This window comes from Manacus candei, unplaced genomic scaffold, assembly GCF_025592945.1.
Source record: "Manacus candei isolate 608988 ecotype Guabito, Panama unplaced genomic scaffold, ASM2559294v1 h1tg000034l, whole genome shotgun sequence".
Lineage (NCBI taxonomy): Eukaryota > Metazoa > Chordata > Aves > Passeriformes > Pipridae > Manacus > Manacus candei.
The window spans coordinates 10,399,203-10,415,848 of NW_026138082.1; the positions used below are offsets into that span (position 1 = coordinate 10,399,203).

Genomic DNA, 16,646 nt, shown 5'->3' on the forward strand with positions numbered 1-16,646 from the left:
ATTAGCTGCAGATGGAGGAAGGCAAAAAACCCACTTGTGTCTGTGCATTAATCTAGGTAATATCTGAAACTTCATATACAGTCAAAGACCTTCAAGCCTACACAGAATATATGTTTCGAGTAGTTTGGATCATTACGTCTCAGCTGCAGCTCCATTCTCCATCTAGTCCCAGCTACCGGACACATGCTTTTGGAGGTAATGAATTGTGCTGTTAATTACATCTTTCAGGACTTTAACAGGAACATTTAGGTTTCATTGCTGTTTCTTTTACAGAAAACATTGATGTCTAATCTTCAAAATGATGTGTGTGTTGTCTATTGGGTAGCTGCAGAAGACCAAACTAAAATATCACAGGTTCTTTTTTTTTTGAAGTAGGGCTCCTTCCTCCTTTTGGTTTTAAAAGCAAGCACAGAAAATTACATGGTCAAAACTGTGAGGACACATTGGACACTTCTGTGTATAATTATGCATGCTAAATTCTTGACTGAAACACACACCTGTTTTCCTGGACATTAAAAAAGTTAACTGTTGTTGAAATTTTATGCTGTCCCTAATAATGTTTATTGGTGTATAAATGGATTAAGAGGTATGAAACCTAAAAATGTACTTAAAAAAAAGAAAAACCATTAATGTCTTAAACACCATACCAGAGTCAGATATTTCTGTCTCTTGCAGCTCCTGCAACAGCTCCTGTCATTAAAGATATTCAGAGTTCAAGTCCAAACACTGTTGAAGTTAGTTGGTCTCCACCACTTTTCCCAAATGGATTGATTATTGGATACAACTTACTCCTGACCAGTGCAAATCATGAATTGTTGAGAGCCTCAAGGGGCCACAGCTTCCAGTTCTACTCCACCTTCCCAAACACCACTTACAGGTACAAAAATAAAAGATAACTGACGTGGCCAAGTGTGCTGTCACACTTCTTGCCCACATAGCCCAGAGTATGCCTTAATACCACTTCTGCACAATTATGCTATTTACTTATGTTCTTGCCAAAATGAGGGGTGCTTTCCTTGAGGTAACAGAGTTATTCCAAGTATGTTGGCTGCTTATGCAAAAGTCAGATGGGTAGGAAGGAAAAGCAACTTGATATAGCACCAGGAGGCTGCATTTTCTTAGCTGTTGTTTTTAATTTTTTTACGTTTGTGTGACATGTTTTTAGTATATTCAGGAAATGATATAGCAGTACTCTTTAGTCCTTTAAGAATCTGGAAAAATTCCTTTGTTTTTATTAAACATGAAAGCCTGCATTCTGATGGCACTGGTAAATACAAACCTTCCTTTGAAATGAAATTGAGTTGTTCTTCTCAGTCTGCAAATTTATTTTGACTTTAAATTTAGAATATTCTGTTGTTGTTCCACCTTTGGGCAGTTCAGATTTTGGTTGGTTTTGTTTTTATTATAAATTTCCCAGAACATTATATTTTCTAAAAGGCAAACACTTCTGTAGCAGCTTCCCTACTTGATATAACGTTTCTCAGGCAATCTTTCAAAAGAAACCTGCAAACCAAAACTTGTCTCTTTGGTTTACCATAGGTTCAGTATTGTGGCAGTTAATGAGATTGGTGCTGGACCCCCTGCTGAAGCCAACATCACAACCCCAGCATCCAAAGGTACAAGAGTCCTTATCACTGTCTGTTCGTGAGGACAAAACTCATGTTCATTGGCCTGCTGTGTACCTGGGAGAAGAGACTAATATTTAGACTGTAAACAATGTATGTCAAGGAGTTGTATACTGACAAGTCAATAACATTTCAGAGAGAGTCCTGTTCTTTAACTGTAGACATTATTAGGCTACACACCACGGTAATGACCTGTGAAGCTGGCAGGCCCAAACAGACCACCTCAGTGGTCTGGGGTGGCGACTGAAAAAACATGATTCTGTTTTCTAGATGAGATTTTAAGAGCTGACAAACAAATATATTTCTTCTAATAATATCAAATACTTAACATAAAACTCTTTTGTTAAAACTTCCCAGTTGTCTCAAGCCAAGTATGTGAGACCATATCAATTTTTGTTACGCTTTCAAGAAGGTATTTATTTTGCTATATGAACTAATTAATACTGAAAGTAATGATAGTCTGCAGAAAAATTAATTAATTGTCAGAGAAAGGTACACGTTGAGATAGAGCACAAGAATGAAATCAATGTTACCAAAAGAAAACAAAGGATACTCCCCTCCTCCTGAAGAAATTCAGTTGTCAAACACCTGGAAATACTTCAACTCTATGAAAACACTTCAAAACTGTCTCTGAATGGCCAGTCTTCTGCTATTGGTTAGAGAAATTGAACTTACTTCTCTAGTGCTTTTTTTTTTTTTTAATAATAGTTCAGACTCTGATATGTCCTTACTTGGTGACTCTGTGGAGTTTTGCTCTAGGGTTGGCTGACCCTGAACCATAAACATTTGTGTCATTTGTGAGAAGTCCAGGCCATGTTCATTCATTATGTCAATACGACTACCAAGCAATTAATTTAAGGTAGAAAACAAACAAACAACCCTTTCCCCCCAAAAAAACTTAATGGGGATGGGGAACCACCCCACTTCCCCTTACCAGTCATCACATAAAATTTCAGTTGTTTCCCACTGAATTGCATGGGCACGTGCTTTCTCCCTGTGCTAATGTTGAACAGGAGCAACCCTTCCTCATATATTGTGTTCAGAAATGGTGTTACTGCATGAGATACTGAGCTGTGTAGATCTGAGCCCCAAGAAGAGTCAGCAAAAGAATTTGATTGCTGTTGTAGATTGCAAGAAATGTTACTTGAAAAGAGATGAGGATGTAATATTGCCCTGTTGTACTCTGCTCTGGAGGCATCATTATCAAAATTACAGTGTGTGCATCATGTGAGAAATACATGCAGCTCAATCTATGCAGATTATCTGGGAATAAATTAAGACAGTGTTTAATGACAGTTTTGTGATACTCATATGAGGAAATGATATCTGATAGCAGACAGCTGTTTACACTGGAGGAAAAAAAAGGAACGATGGTTTGGCAATGGAAATCAGCCAAATTCACACTTGAAATAATACACCACTTTTTGAAATGAAGGTTACTACCTCATGGATCAATTTCACAGGGTGTGTGATAGATTTTCAAGGATCTGAGATTCAGAAACAAGGTAATCTGTCTTTCTCAGAGTTATACATAGCCCAGACAGAAGGTGTGGATTTACTGCAGATGTTTTGATATAAGTTACTTGGGCCCGAAGCATAAAGTCAGCTTATGTGACCAAATCTCTCCTTGACTTTAAATTCTGTGACTTTATTAGAAAAAAACCATTATTAAATTCATCACTTTGAAGTAGATGATATTATACAATTGTCATCTTTATGAAAGATGAAAACTACTTGTTTCTTGAATAAATCACTTGTCAACAGGATGAAACATATGAAATAAACATAATTACCTTGCTCTTCCTCACCTCTGTGGGATAATATTCTAGTTTCACTGAGGTTTTCAAAGAGGTCCAGAGGGGTTAAATATCCCACTTCTGCTGGATCCTGGCATCATATGGATGTCTTAGTGCCTTCATTTCCTCGGGAGTCAGTAGAGCTTCATTTGCTCCAGCTTACTTTTCCTCACTAGGGACTCACTATTGTTGCAGGAAATGATGGTGTGAAATTCATGTGGTGCATTCTCATCCTGTGTGAGGAGCCAGAAGGCACTGTATAATGACTCCGTACACTTTCAACACTCAAAGAGTTTAGGTTTTAGTCTGTCATTCCGGTGTAAGAATATATTCATACATGTACATATGTATACATATGTATGTACATGTCTATTAATGATGTATCTGAGCTAACAACATTATTCTCTGTGCTGCAGTCATCTAAATTTTGAATTTCACTGTTTTTTAGTTAAGGAAAAAGCATCATGGTTCTTCCTATCTAGGAAAGAGTCTTTAAGGAAGAGATACACAGAATATTTCCTTGCAGCTGCTCAGTGCCTGCCAGATGATATTATACACCACCACATTACAGGTAAAATCTAATTGGGCTCTCTCCTTTTCTGTCAAGTGTGTCTAAGACCTTGGTGTTCGCCAAGGGCAGAATGCACCTCACATAGCCTGAGACAGTGTCTAGCCTCCTTTTATAGTCAATCAAGAGAAATAGGAACTTTCAGGATATGATTAGACCTATTTGAAGTGACAGGCATTGGGAAGAGATGAATTGTTCTCCCCAGTGCAACTTTTTCTTCACTGTATTTAGGCAGCTGCTTCAGAGAGAGACTTCTACACTGTAGGTATCTAAATTGAGGTAACATGAATGCATGTTTCCCTATGATTAATGTCTATATTTTCTCAACATGAATATGGGGATGTGCTTCAAACTTCAGAATAAAATAATACCTAATGCTAAAGGTACTGGCTGATGTGTTAGCATACTAATGAGAGATTTAGTAGTCAAAGTCACCAGACAACCTTGTTATCTCAAATTCCTCACAACTCTAATGTTTCTTATCTACACTGCTCCTTGGTGACAGTGTGGAAATCCGAGTTTACCAAATTTCACAGAGGCAAAGGCTCCAGAGAAAGAATGCCGCCCCTGACTAAATAGCCTTTGACAGTGCAGGGGTGGCACAGATTATGTCAAGCTTGACTGTTAAAGTGAATGGTACTTTGTGAGGTGATGCCAATTGCATCTGTTTGCCCTATAGAGGGGCAATCAGTGTCAGTTTGCATATTACATATCTCCTCTTTGTCTGATTACCTTTCTGAAGGACAATTGTCTATAATAACGTCATTTACATAGCAAATGGGAAAGTTTCCTTATTGCTTTAAAGAAGAAAAGAAGCGGAGGAGAAAAACCAGTTAACTTTTCTCCTATGATGATGAGTTGCAGATTGAAAAATACATATTTTTAAGGCAAATAGAAATATTAACTGAAAAACTGAAAATTATTTGTTATATTATCTGTGTGCACTTATCTTTCTATTTTTAGGAATTTCTGTGAATATTTTTCAGCAAGTTGTCTATTTTTCTGAGGGGAATTCCATCTGGGTGAAAGGAGTTGCAAATATGTCTGATATATCTGACCTAACACTCTTTTATGCTGGCTGGGGTAATATTACGTCCATCTCAGTAGACTGGCTCTACCATAGAATATACTTTGTCATGAATGAAAAGGTAATGCTCTAGGGCTTACTTAATTTTTTACTAAAGTTGAACCATTACTGTGATTCATTTTACATGAGAAAATACAGTTTATATGTAGATATGTATGCACAAAATATACTTACAGAAATATATTTTTAACTTCAGTAATATCCACATATTTCGTAATTTAAAAAATAAGGAAGACCTGAGTATCAGATCATATTTAAAGTAACTCCCCTATGTGGAACTCTGGTTCCTTGTCTTATTTTCCCCTTCGGACATAAGTCTTTTAGTTTTAACTGCTTTGTTTTTGAGACTGACTTCATGCCTTCCTCATACCCAGTATAGGCACTTTGTTTATCCACTTGGTTCCCATCTAATCTGTTTGGTTCCTGCTCTGCCTCAGGAAGATGGTCAGATAACTAGTTAGTGATTATAATGCCCTTCATAATTGACAAAAGATGTTTAAGAGGGAAAGTGTTTCATACAATGATGACAGCTCTGATTACAATGACTTCAATCTGAAGTAAAAATGGAGATGGCAATCCTGCACTTGATTTCCTACTCATAAAACATCAATTACGTTAATGGTAAGACTCTGAATGTACTTATGTAGTCTCCTGCTGTACTAAAGACTAGAAACTTGCCCTAAATGGTTAGTGGGGCAATTTTTTTTTTGTAATCCTCTTGCCATGTCTGATTTTTTGCTTACTGATCAGGGAACAGGGAGGAGGAAAAGCAGTAGTGATAAAAAGACACAACTGAGCTGTACATGAACAGACTGATGGCAGAGAGTTCTGAATCCCAAGCTATTGGTTCCAGAATCAGAAAAGCACTTCCCTTCCCTGCCAGATCATTTTCCAAGTATAGTTTGCGTAGACCATCAAAACTGGGCTTTTCCCTGTAGCTTAGAGGTAGGAAGAGAAGATGACTGACAGAGATCTTTCAGGGTAAGCTGTCATGGCTGCATTTGTGCTTGTGTACAAGTGTTATATTTGGCTGACTGACAACTCAGGAGCCCAGAAGGACCTAGGATTTTGAGAGAGCTGTTTCATTGCCTGATTCCCTCAAAGGAATCTTGGGTCAGCTTGTTTGCTCTTTAGCAAACACCCTGTGAATGCATGACCAGTTTTTCTTCTCATTTGCCAGATACATGTCTGCCATTTGGAGAACTGCACGGTAGTTGAAGACATCACTCCTCTTTATGTGACGTCTCCTAGGAAGGTTATAGCTGATCCCTATAATGGGTAAGTGTCCTCCTTTGAGCACTTGATGTCAAAGGTGCTATAAAGCTCCTCTCTAAATTTCTCCACTTCATTAGTCATCTGGGTTCCTGTTTCAAGCACTTGCATTAGCTAAACAGAAGTGCAATTGGTAACAAATAGCAAACTACAAAACAATTGGAACAAGAGTGGTGCCATACAATGTTGTTTTCTGCACTTTCTTTCTTAAGGTGTTAGTAGAAGAGATAAAGCATTTCCAGCACAGAAAACTGAGTTTCAGAAATTTCGTGCTTTATGAATATGAATCTCTATGCATTTTAAATGTTCATGCTTAACACTTGAAATATTATGGAAGAATATTCTCCAATAATCTGCTATCAAAAGTCCCAGAAAGTAAAAATTTATGTGGTTACTTCTTGAAGTATATATATATTAATACTGCCAAAAGCATTTTCCTGTTATGCACAAACACAGGCACATCTCTGAGCTGTTAAAATATTTGTGTGTCACTTACAGAGTGCTTGCACTGTAGTTATTTGGGTTTATTTTGCTCCATGGCCAGTTATATTTTCTGTCTCCTGGAGGATGGCATATACAGAGCAAACCTTCCACTCTTTCCTGGCACTGCCTCCACAGCTTCACCAGTAGTGAGATCCAGTGCTCTGAGAGCCTTCATGATCAACTTCCAATCTAAGAGACTCATTTTCTTCAACAAAACAGAACACGCCTTTGTGTCAGGTTTCCTTGATGGTTCAGAATTTCGCATGCTGCGATCACACGTGCCATTTAATGATGTGGAGAGCTTTGTTTATGAGGATAACACATTTACAGTCACAGATGGCTCTGCAGTTTTTCACGAGGAGGTCTCTCCAGGAAGTTCTAGCTTCAATGAGTATACTGTGGATTGCAATTTGGTGTATCCAGAATACTTTGGCTTTGGCAACTTGATTTTCTATGGGGCATCAGCTCAGCCTTTTCCTTTACCAACTACTCCTCATCTTGTCATGGTGCTGTTTGGATTGGACCAAGCTGTGATCAGCTGGAGACCACCTGAACACAGTATTGGAACCAGTAAGTTCAGTTGTTTCTCCCTGAAAGTCTACTCCTTTTCTTTCTAGAAGAGTAACTTTCTGGTTTCCCTTTTCTTGATTTGGGCTTTAGTGACTTCAATAGCAGGTCCTCATAGAAGTTGTGGAATTACCTCAGTTTGAAAAATGTAAGCCATAATTTCCAGTAAAATAGCCAAATTGTCTGTCTGAATTAATACAAGTATATATTGGTAACTCATCTGTCCCCTCCAAGGATTTTAAGCAAGGCTTCATCTTAAAAGTGGTGTAGCAGTAATATTGGTTGCTGATATCACACAGAACATGCATGCCAGAGATGTAATGACTTCTGATCAGTGACTGTGTTACAGTTTCTATCCTCTGTGTATGAGTCTTTGACCAGCAGAAAATTACCTGGTTGGGGAAAATTTTGGTTCTTCCAACTTCATTCTTCATGGGAGATTGAACCACTGCTCTTGGTTGGTCCCAGAGATGAAGAGTGTACATTTTTAATTTATCCCTCTCCCAATTCCCCTGATACTGGCATTTTTGAAAGGAGTCTCCAATATACAGTTTTCTCAAAGAATGTGTATCATTTGTTGCAATCATCTCTTCTGTAATAACATGATGATTTGCTTCTCACAGGTTCATCTGCTTGGCAGAAATGGACCTATGATGTGAAAGTGTCATCTCAACACCCATTTGAGGAGAAATGGATTGTCTCAAATATTAGTAACACGAGGCTTACAGTGAAGCGTCTGGCCAGCTTCAGAGTGTATGAAGTGTCAGTTAGAGCTGTGTCTCCTGCTGGTGCAGGGCCATGGTCAGAGTCATTTAGAGGCACAACTTTAGAAGAAGGTGAGAATTGCTTTGTCTCATAGGAAAAATGAAGAACAAGTTTTATATGCAGATCTCCACCTGGTGAGGCCTAGACCTTGGGCAAAGACTGTAAAATAAGGGACACGGAATGGTTTGTTTTAGAAACATTAAGAAACACAGGATAAATAAATTTGCTTTTAGTCAAAGTAGTGAGATTCTTAAAATAATATAATGCTATTAAATATTATTTATGCATTTAATATTGCTACTTATCTACATTTTTCTAATGCAAATTTGCTATCAAACACATTATTTGATACATTATCAAATTAACAGTATGAGACCTGTTATTCCTTTCCTATGCTCTGTAAAGAACTTTCTACATTGAAGTGGTTTGCACACTTGGGGGTTAATGACAGTTCATGGAAAAGTGCAGCTCACTGAATGCTGAAAATCCTTGGTTTGAGCATAAATAATGAGAGGAAATGGATGTGTGTGAGATGTCTGAGATTTGTAGGTCTTTGGAATGTGGTTTGAAAGCTAGTTCACCCATAATAACCTATGTCTGAGGGGAAAATACCTTTCAGCTTAAAGTGCTGGACTGGCTTTTAAGATTAGGGGTGACTTTTGTCTGACTTTGGTAAGGCCAGGTCAAAACACACAGTGGTTTGTAAGCACCTAATAGGATTTCAAAATGCCTTATTGTTCTGTGTCTAAACCTGCCCTTAACCTCTGAGTTTGTCAAATTATGATATTTTCATGCATTTCTTTGTCCACTATTCCTTAGGAAAAAGTGTTAAGGGTGATTTTGTAGCTTTCCAGAAATAAGAACCCTGTTACTGAAATACAAATATTATACAAAAATTGCTTCTTAGTGTGCAAAACCGCTGTTTTCTTTCTTTATCAGCTGAAGAAGATCCATGTATGTTGGCAGTGGGACCTGAAGGTCTCTGGAAGCAGGGATTGGATAGCTATGGGCCAGGAGAACTCCTCTATCCTCATATAGGAAACATTTCAGGTGAATACTAAACAAATTGCATGCTGCTGCTACAGACATTGGAATTTATTAGGTTTCCATAAATTTCATCAGCAGAATTGAAAGACAAGAGTTCCTATTGCAGCAGTCTAGACTTGAATATAGTGCAGTGCAGTGCAGTGCAACAGCTTCACTGAGCCAAGCTTTTGTCCTCATTCTCTTCTATTTTATGAGTCAAATGAACCCCTAGTGAAACCCTACTGACATCCCCCCAGTTACAGCAGAGCTAAAATCAACTCTCTGACCTAAATAGTTATGTCTCCAGCATCCCAGTATATGCTTGTCATACATTTATAGTCATCATATACATTGTATTCCTATAGAGAAACATCTATCTTCATGTTAGCTGAGCCTAACTGTGGATTTGTATTGATTTTTAAAAAACTGAAGTGTCTGGCTACATTTTATTCTTTACAAAACATGAGGGTTTTATTTGCATGTTTGTGAAATGCTTAATATCTTCCTTTTTTTTTTCTTCAAGACCTCGATTGGTATAATAACACTCTTTATTGGATTAATTCCATGGGGGAAGTTCAGACCTGGTCATTTAACACAAGAAAGGGTACCACTGAGAATACTTATATACCTGATGTCAGAGATGCAAGGATGTTGGCATTGGATTGGTTGGGTCAATGCTTGTATTGGGCTGGCAAAGGAAATATGGTAGGTATAGTTGCACTTCTTAAGAGAAAAAACCTCCATTAAGTCAACAATAAAAGACTGTAAGGCAGAATTTAGAAAGATAATCCCTACTTCTTGCAATCTGAGATGGATTTGGACCTCTGCTATGATAGTGTAGAACAAAGAGGTCTTTCTTTCTTTATGTGATTTTCCAGAGTTACACAAAAGTTTGGGGTAAAATGTTCACTAACGTTCACTAATCCAGGATAGTGAATTTACCAGGTGCAAAAAAGGCAAATCAAACATGCTATCAACAGTTTTGGTGGATTCAACATTTTAAAAATGAGAGAAGATAGTGAAAATGGAGGCCACCAAATTGGTCTTGTCTAAGAAGTAGATGGACTTTATTTTAATCAAATTTGACACTATTTGTTTACACTGAGATTTTCAAGATTGACCTCTGTACTGTGATATTTTGCAGATCACTGCAGTTAAAAAATAATTACAAATGCACTTTGTACACTCATATCAGGAACACTGACATGTGAATTATTTAAAAGGTATCTGACTTCAAAATTGTAGTGCTAATTTATGCAGTGCTGTCAAATTATGCTTTCATTTCTTGTAAGTGCAAAGTCAGAAGCTGTTTTAAAAACTGGAGCTAGAAGGCCAGATTTCACACTGCCTTGCACCCTCATTTACACTTGTGAATAGTGAATATGAAGCGGGTGAGAAACTCTGTCAGACAGAAGGCTGCCAAAACTGGGAAAATGAAAGGGAAAAGCTATTTCAGCTTTTTTTCTTTTGTTACTTTCTGGCAAAAACGAACTAATAATTTTGGAGCTATTCTTCATCCTTATACTTTGAATGTAAAAGGTTTAGACTTTGAAAGTCCAAGGATTGCATAGGCTTCTGATAAATGGCTGTGGAAAAGTCACCACTGTATACTCAATCGAGCATGGCTGATGATTTAGGTGTGATGTTAAAAGCAATTATTTTGTCCCTAGATATACAGAAAATCTCTGCAGGGGGGCCATATGGATGTTGTGGCTCATGTCATGCTCCCAGTGAAGGATCTAGTAGTGGATTCAGTAAATGGTTATTTGTACTGGGCCACAATGTATTCAGTGGAGAGCACAAGATTGAATGGAGAGGAGTATCTGATGTTACAAGAGCAGCTACAGTTTTCTGATAAACAGGTGACTGGTTTTTTTTTTGTTTATTTGTTCAGGGTTTTTTTGAGTCATGGGGGTGTGGGTTGGTGTGTGTTTTAGTATTTAGATCTCTTGAATATAGTCAGTGTTCATGGCTGCCAAAATTGACATTTTACTACCAGAATAACATGCCTTACTTGCAATAGTTTTGTATCATTCTGAGAATAGGGTAAGAATTAAGTGATGTAGTAGCTGTACTAAAACTGTGGCTCACAATTCTGAAATCAGACGTTTGCAATAAAATGTGACATTAGAGATCTCTTTGTGGTTGTAATGCTGCTCCTTCCCATATGTGAAAGGTACTTGCTTTTCCCCAAATGATTTAAGTCTAATGGTCACTTTGATCTTTCACATCAAAATAAGTAGGCAGAGCTCCATAGCATCCTGCCTATTTTGTGATGTTGCCCAGGTTGCAGGTCCTGACAGGGCCAGTTCTGGGGCTAGACACTTGCCAGGGACATCAGATTTGTGCTTCAGGCCACAGAGGTGCTGCTGTAGAGACAGGCTTTGCCTGTGGTGATGAGAGAGGGGGAATGGCAGCTGGTGCCATACTTGCACTCAGCGCAGCTGGTCCCTGCTGAGGCCTGGCACAGCTCGCTGCTGCTTCTGCCGCAGTGCTGATGAGGGTGCCACTGACAGTCTCCATTCTGCCTCATCCTGTCCCTCCTGTGGTGCCAGGAACAGCAAGTCCCATACTTTGAGAATTGTCAAGGGTCTCCTCTCCCAGCTCACCTCTTCCCTTCTCCATTTTCTCTTTATCCTTTGCCAAGTCAGACGCAAGCCTGGCCCTAGCTTGGTGCCTCTTTCTTTGCTCCAGGCTCATGGGGAACTCCAGAAGGCTGTGAAGAGCAGAGCAGCTCCTCAGGGAGAAGGAAAGGGGGCTTCTTATAAGAGTGAGTAAAGACAGTGGACAGTATAGGGGGAAAAAGGGGATGAGGGATTATCATTTTAGCTGTATCAGGGTGGAATACTCCTCCTACATGCAGGAGTAGGCTGGTAGAGGGCAAATAGAGATGTCATTTCCACCTATGGATCATCAAAGACCCTGCAGTTTGTGAGTGTTCATTAACTCCTCTTCCCTACCTGAAGACATTTTGATGTGCTCTGAAGCCTGCACAGACAACCTCTGTATCTCTGCTGATCTCTCCATGCCTTTTCTTTTCCTTCACCCTCTCTGAAGTCCTATCAAGTCTCTTAAAACTTTGGTTCACTGCTGGCTCCTCATAGATTATTGTTGTCTTCTCCAAAACCATCCTGCCTCTGCCTCCACATGGGATTTGTCTTCATTTTTGCTAGGCAGGATTCAGTGTTGCCTATGTAATGAAGGATCTCTGAGACTGAATATTTACCTCATGAAAGATTTACCAAGGTATTAGCAGCTGCATATCCGTCCCTCCTGTTTTTAGTTCTTCCCTCCCTCCCATGTACCTGGAAGAAAACTGATGGATGACCCAATTCCCTGGCAAGTGAATCCCTTACTCTCTTAAAAGGGACTTGAGAACTTTAGGAATCAGTGTAATTGGGACTGTAGACCCAGTGGTAGCTTTGAACCTTTTCCAGGTTGTGTCCTGAGCAGGTCAGACTGAGGGACTGTTCCATCTACTGCACTACTTTTACTCTATGGAGTCTCTCTTGAGGGAGAGCTGAATGCTCCTCAGCATAAACCACAGCCTGTGTGGGCTTGTACATTCTGTCCTGAGTGCTGGAGTTTGACTGCCACAGAACTGGTCAGCATAGATATATTATTTGCTGCAACAGCTTTCTTTAAAACACAGCTCATGATAAAGAAGCCTTTGTTTTTATTCCATCTATTATACAATTTGTGTTCCCATCTTACCTGATGCCAGATTCTCTGTTAAAGACCCATTACAATTTTAGAGATCTATCTTTCTTGGTTAGCTTTGTATTGTTCCCCAGAGCATTTCAATTTTCTTTCCCAAAGGAAAAGAAGATAGTGTTTCTCCAATTATAAAAAAAAGCCAGGCCTGGTTTAGCCCATGAAAGGGAATTAACATTCAGAAAGACCAGCTAATCTCACAGGTCTGTTACATTCCTGAGGGCTTGGGAAGAAGGAAAGCTCTTTCTGGTGTGGTACCTACTCTACTTGTAAACCTTAATACAGAAGAAATGGAGAACTTTTGTACATGACAGAAATGTCTGTGCTGCAAAAGGTCAAATATCTTCCAGTATTAGCCTCCCACCTCTCTTTTGAAGGTGGCTGGTGTGGACTGTCTTCATGGGAAAATATGTGCTGTACAAGCCCAATGGCACATTTAGACTTATCACATATATTCTGAATTATCTGTTTCAAAGGATCCAAAGCTTGCAGTTTATTCTAAGAGCCGAACACTACCTTCCTTGTCCTTCTCTTTTGATTCACTACCTGCTTCTCTTAATCGCCTTATGCTAACCTCAGATTTCTTGTTCCTCTTTTCAAGAACCTTGGCAGCAATGAGACTTCTTGTCTGCTCCTGTCATTTTTTTTCTGCACCTTTCTCTATGTCAGTGATATCAGCCTTCAACCATCCACTTATTCACACCTCCTACAAGCATCTCCTCTCCTGATTCTCTGCTGCCCTAATCTATGCACTGACTTCCTGAACTCAACCTCCTGCTGTGATGCATACAGGAAAAAAGCCAACTAAAAATACCGAGATTGAGAAGTTACCAGTTATAGCTTACAGGTGTTTATTAAAATAAACCCCAAAATAAACCCATCAGAAAAAAAAGGGCAGCACAGCATTCTGTAATGGCAGAATTATTGAGCTGGTCATATTGTTTCAATATAAAGATGTAAATATATGTTTGCACAAGTACTAATGTATCTTCCTTGCACAATGGAGTTCTTTATCCTGGAAAGAGCACGTCTTACCTCAGTATTAAAACGCAGATGTAATCGTTAATTGTTGTTATTCAACAGTTAAAACATGTTTTCCACATAACTGCTCCTTACTGGTGTTACTTTTAGCTTGAGTGCTAGGAATAGGAATTGAAGAGACTACTGTGAAAACGACAGCTTTCCTAAACCAATATAGAGCTTTGAAAGTCTAATTTCTTTGGCAGGAACTAGATCCCTTTATTACAATTATTTTATTTTTCAATCAGCTCTCTAGCTTCGCTAGTGTGTATTGGCATAGCCTGATTGATTTTAGCAGAGCTATTCTGGTTTATACCAACTTAGAACCTGGCGTAGAACTTTCAAAGTGCTTAGTAAGCCATTTAGGCTGTACAATGGCTGGAACAAAAGTTATTTGTAAGGGAACAGCAAAGTGCACTATATGGAAGGGGCCCAGGACCCTCTAGGTGTCGTCTCTTAATATTTCTAGTAAAAGGGTATTTCAAATAGCTAAGTTTATACTGCATCGTTGCATCATCACAACTACATGATGTGTCCAGAAACTAGTACCTCTCATGAGCTGGAAAAACTTTTTCTGTTTTTGAAGCACAAGAGAAGGGGAGATGTTAAATTACTGCCTGACTCCTGAAGATGAATAGTACAATTATTTATTTGCCTTTTATTAATGGTGATACCAGGGATTAGGAGAAAGAAAATGGACACACCTATGGGAAAATATAATAGTTGTAGAAAAAAAATGGGGCAAGGACAAAAACCCAAATGTTTAAAGAAAGCAAGATAAATTCCAGAAGATGTCATTTGTTGTTGAGCATAGGAGGGAGAATAGGTAAACAGGATAAAATATAACATGGTTAACTAAATATACACTCAGACACGTACATGCTGTGAGATATTTTTAACAGGACAACCTACGGGAGCAATCATTCAAACCTTAATTTTCTGACATACAGTGTCAACAGAAATATGTCAAGAATGTGATTACATAAGGAGCAACAGACAACTAAGTGATATAGCATTTGCTTTCCTGTCATCATCTTCTGCAGTTTATTAATGAAGAGTTAGGGGGAAAAAAAAGGCTGTTCCACTTACATCCATAATGGAAATTTAAGCTTATAAAAGAATAGCTACAGCTAGTGTTTGGATGAGAAGTTTGAGAGCTGCTGGAAAACATGTTCAGAGAGGCCCCTAACAACTTGTAAGCTGTGCTAATGATATAACATAGACTAAACTTGATAACATTTAGCAGACTAACTTGTGGAAGCAAATTCTTTTTTCTTTGTAGAACAGATTATTAGATGTCTGATTTCTATTACTGTTGCATATGGTATTGAATCTGTTGTTTACTGCAAAAGCAAGAAAGTTCTATTTTGTATATTAGATCCTATGAAAAATTAACAAAACAATCTTTCACTTTACTTAAATGAGGGTAAAACATTGAAGTAATGAACAGAAAGATTGTTTAGTTTTCTACACACCCCCTCTTTTTAAAATAATGAATTACTTACTAAAATGTAAATATTTAAATTTCCCACTTAATGAAATAAATCAATAAAAATTTTGCACCTATTTTTCATAAGTAATGCAACACATTATATATTCTATGTATAGAATCAAAGCCAGAAAACAAAGACAAAAGATCTGAAATACTTCTTTTAAAAGGTGATTCTGATGTTCAGATTGGATATCAACCACCGGTTTCAGACAAAGATTGTTAAAATACTGGGGGTATTCTAGACATTTTGATAGGTAGTTCCATTAATTACTTTATCCACTATTGCCATCCTATCTGAAGTACTCAGATACTCCGGGGATGAACACTGTGACAGGCGTTAATAAAATCCTATCTAGAAAATAACCAGCTACTATAAATAGGTGTCCACCAAGCACCTGATTATTTTCTAGAGCTGTCTCTTTTTGTGTTAGAATAAACATTCATGGTAGTAATGTTATTTTTGCCAATAAATACCCATGCATGAAGTTGTCTAGACAATAGTTATGCCTAAGGGCTTTTATCTCAGAAGTGAAGATGTGTTCAAATTGCCATTTGGACTGTTTTTTTCCTAGGTGGTTGGTTTAACTTTGGATCTCACCCAAGGTTTTCTTTACTGGCTTGTGCAAGATAGTCTATGTCTAAACCTATACAGAGCTTCTCTCTGCAAAGAACAGTAAGTAAATGTATAGCAGAGTTAAGAAAGCCTGTATTTTCTAGCTTTTGTGATATTCTTTGAGAAAAAAAGAAATTATCCAATGCTGGACACACTATTTACTAATTTAACAATGAACAAAAGGAAGAGCTAATGATCACAACTGGCTGATTGCAAACTACATGTTGAGATGGTAACAGTCCTACAGTGAGAGAAACACAATGTGGAAGCTCAGCTTCACTGAGATAATGCTCATTAATGTTTAGACTTAGCTTTGGGAAATAGTCACCATTTATTATCTATTTTATCTTGGCATTTACAACATCTGACAGTTTCCAAGTGCCTAGAGCTCTGTAACTTGTTCATCTTGCATGAAGCTCAGGACTCAAACTGACACTACTTTCTCATCTGAGCAATCAGTACTCAGCAGGCTTTCCTCTTGATCATCCTGAATATGAAATGGCTGCATTATTCCTAAATGGTAAAGTTTAAAAAGACAAAACATAACAAAACCATGTTTATGGGTTAGCTTGAATACTTACTAAGACCTTGAGAAAAGTGGTAATTTGTTCTCTAAGT

At 38.2% G+C, this 16,646-nt stretch overlaps 1 protein-coding gene across 8 annotated transcripts in view; it reads left to right on the top strand.

The window, feature by feature from the left end:
* The window catches only part of ROS1 (ROS proto-oncogene 1, receptor tyrosine kinase), a 72,245-nt gene that overhangs the window by 9,147 nt on the left and 46,452 nt on the right, over positions 1-16,646 (top strand). For 4 of the 8 annotated variants that reach the window (XR_007905236.1, XM_051792086.1, XM_051792087.1 and 1 more), the window contains 12 exons: positions 57-195; positions 676-877; positions 1,540-1,616; positions 3,870-3,992; positions 4,953-5,137; positions 6,257-6,354; positions 6,893-7,401; positions 8,022-8,234; positions 9,103-9,213; positions 9,713-9,894; positions 10,860-11,051; positions 15,988-16,088. Coding sequence is in view for 7 of the 8 variants with exons in the window: in XM_051792086.1 (XP_051648046.1) it covers positions 57-195; positions 676-877; positions 1,540-1,616; positions 3,870-3,992; positions 4,953-5,137; positions 6,257-6,354; positions 6,893-7,401; positions 8,022-8,234; positions 9,103-9,213; positions 9,713-9,894; positions 10,860-11,051; positions 15,988-16,088 (2,132 nt within the window). In the remaining variant the exon portion in view is untranslated. The other 4 variants (XM_051792088.1, XM_051792090.1, XM_051792091.1 and 1 more) reach the window with 4 other exon arrangements.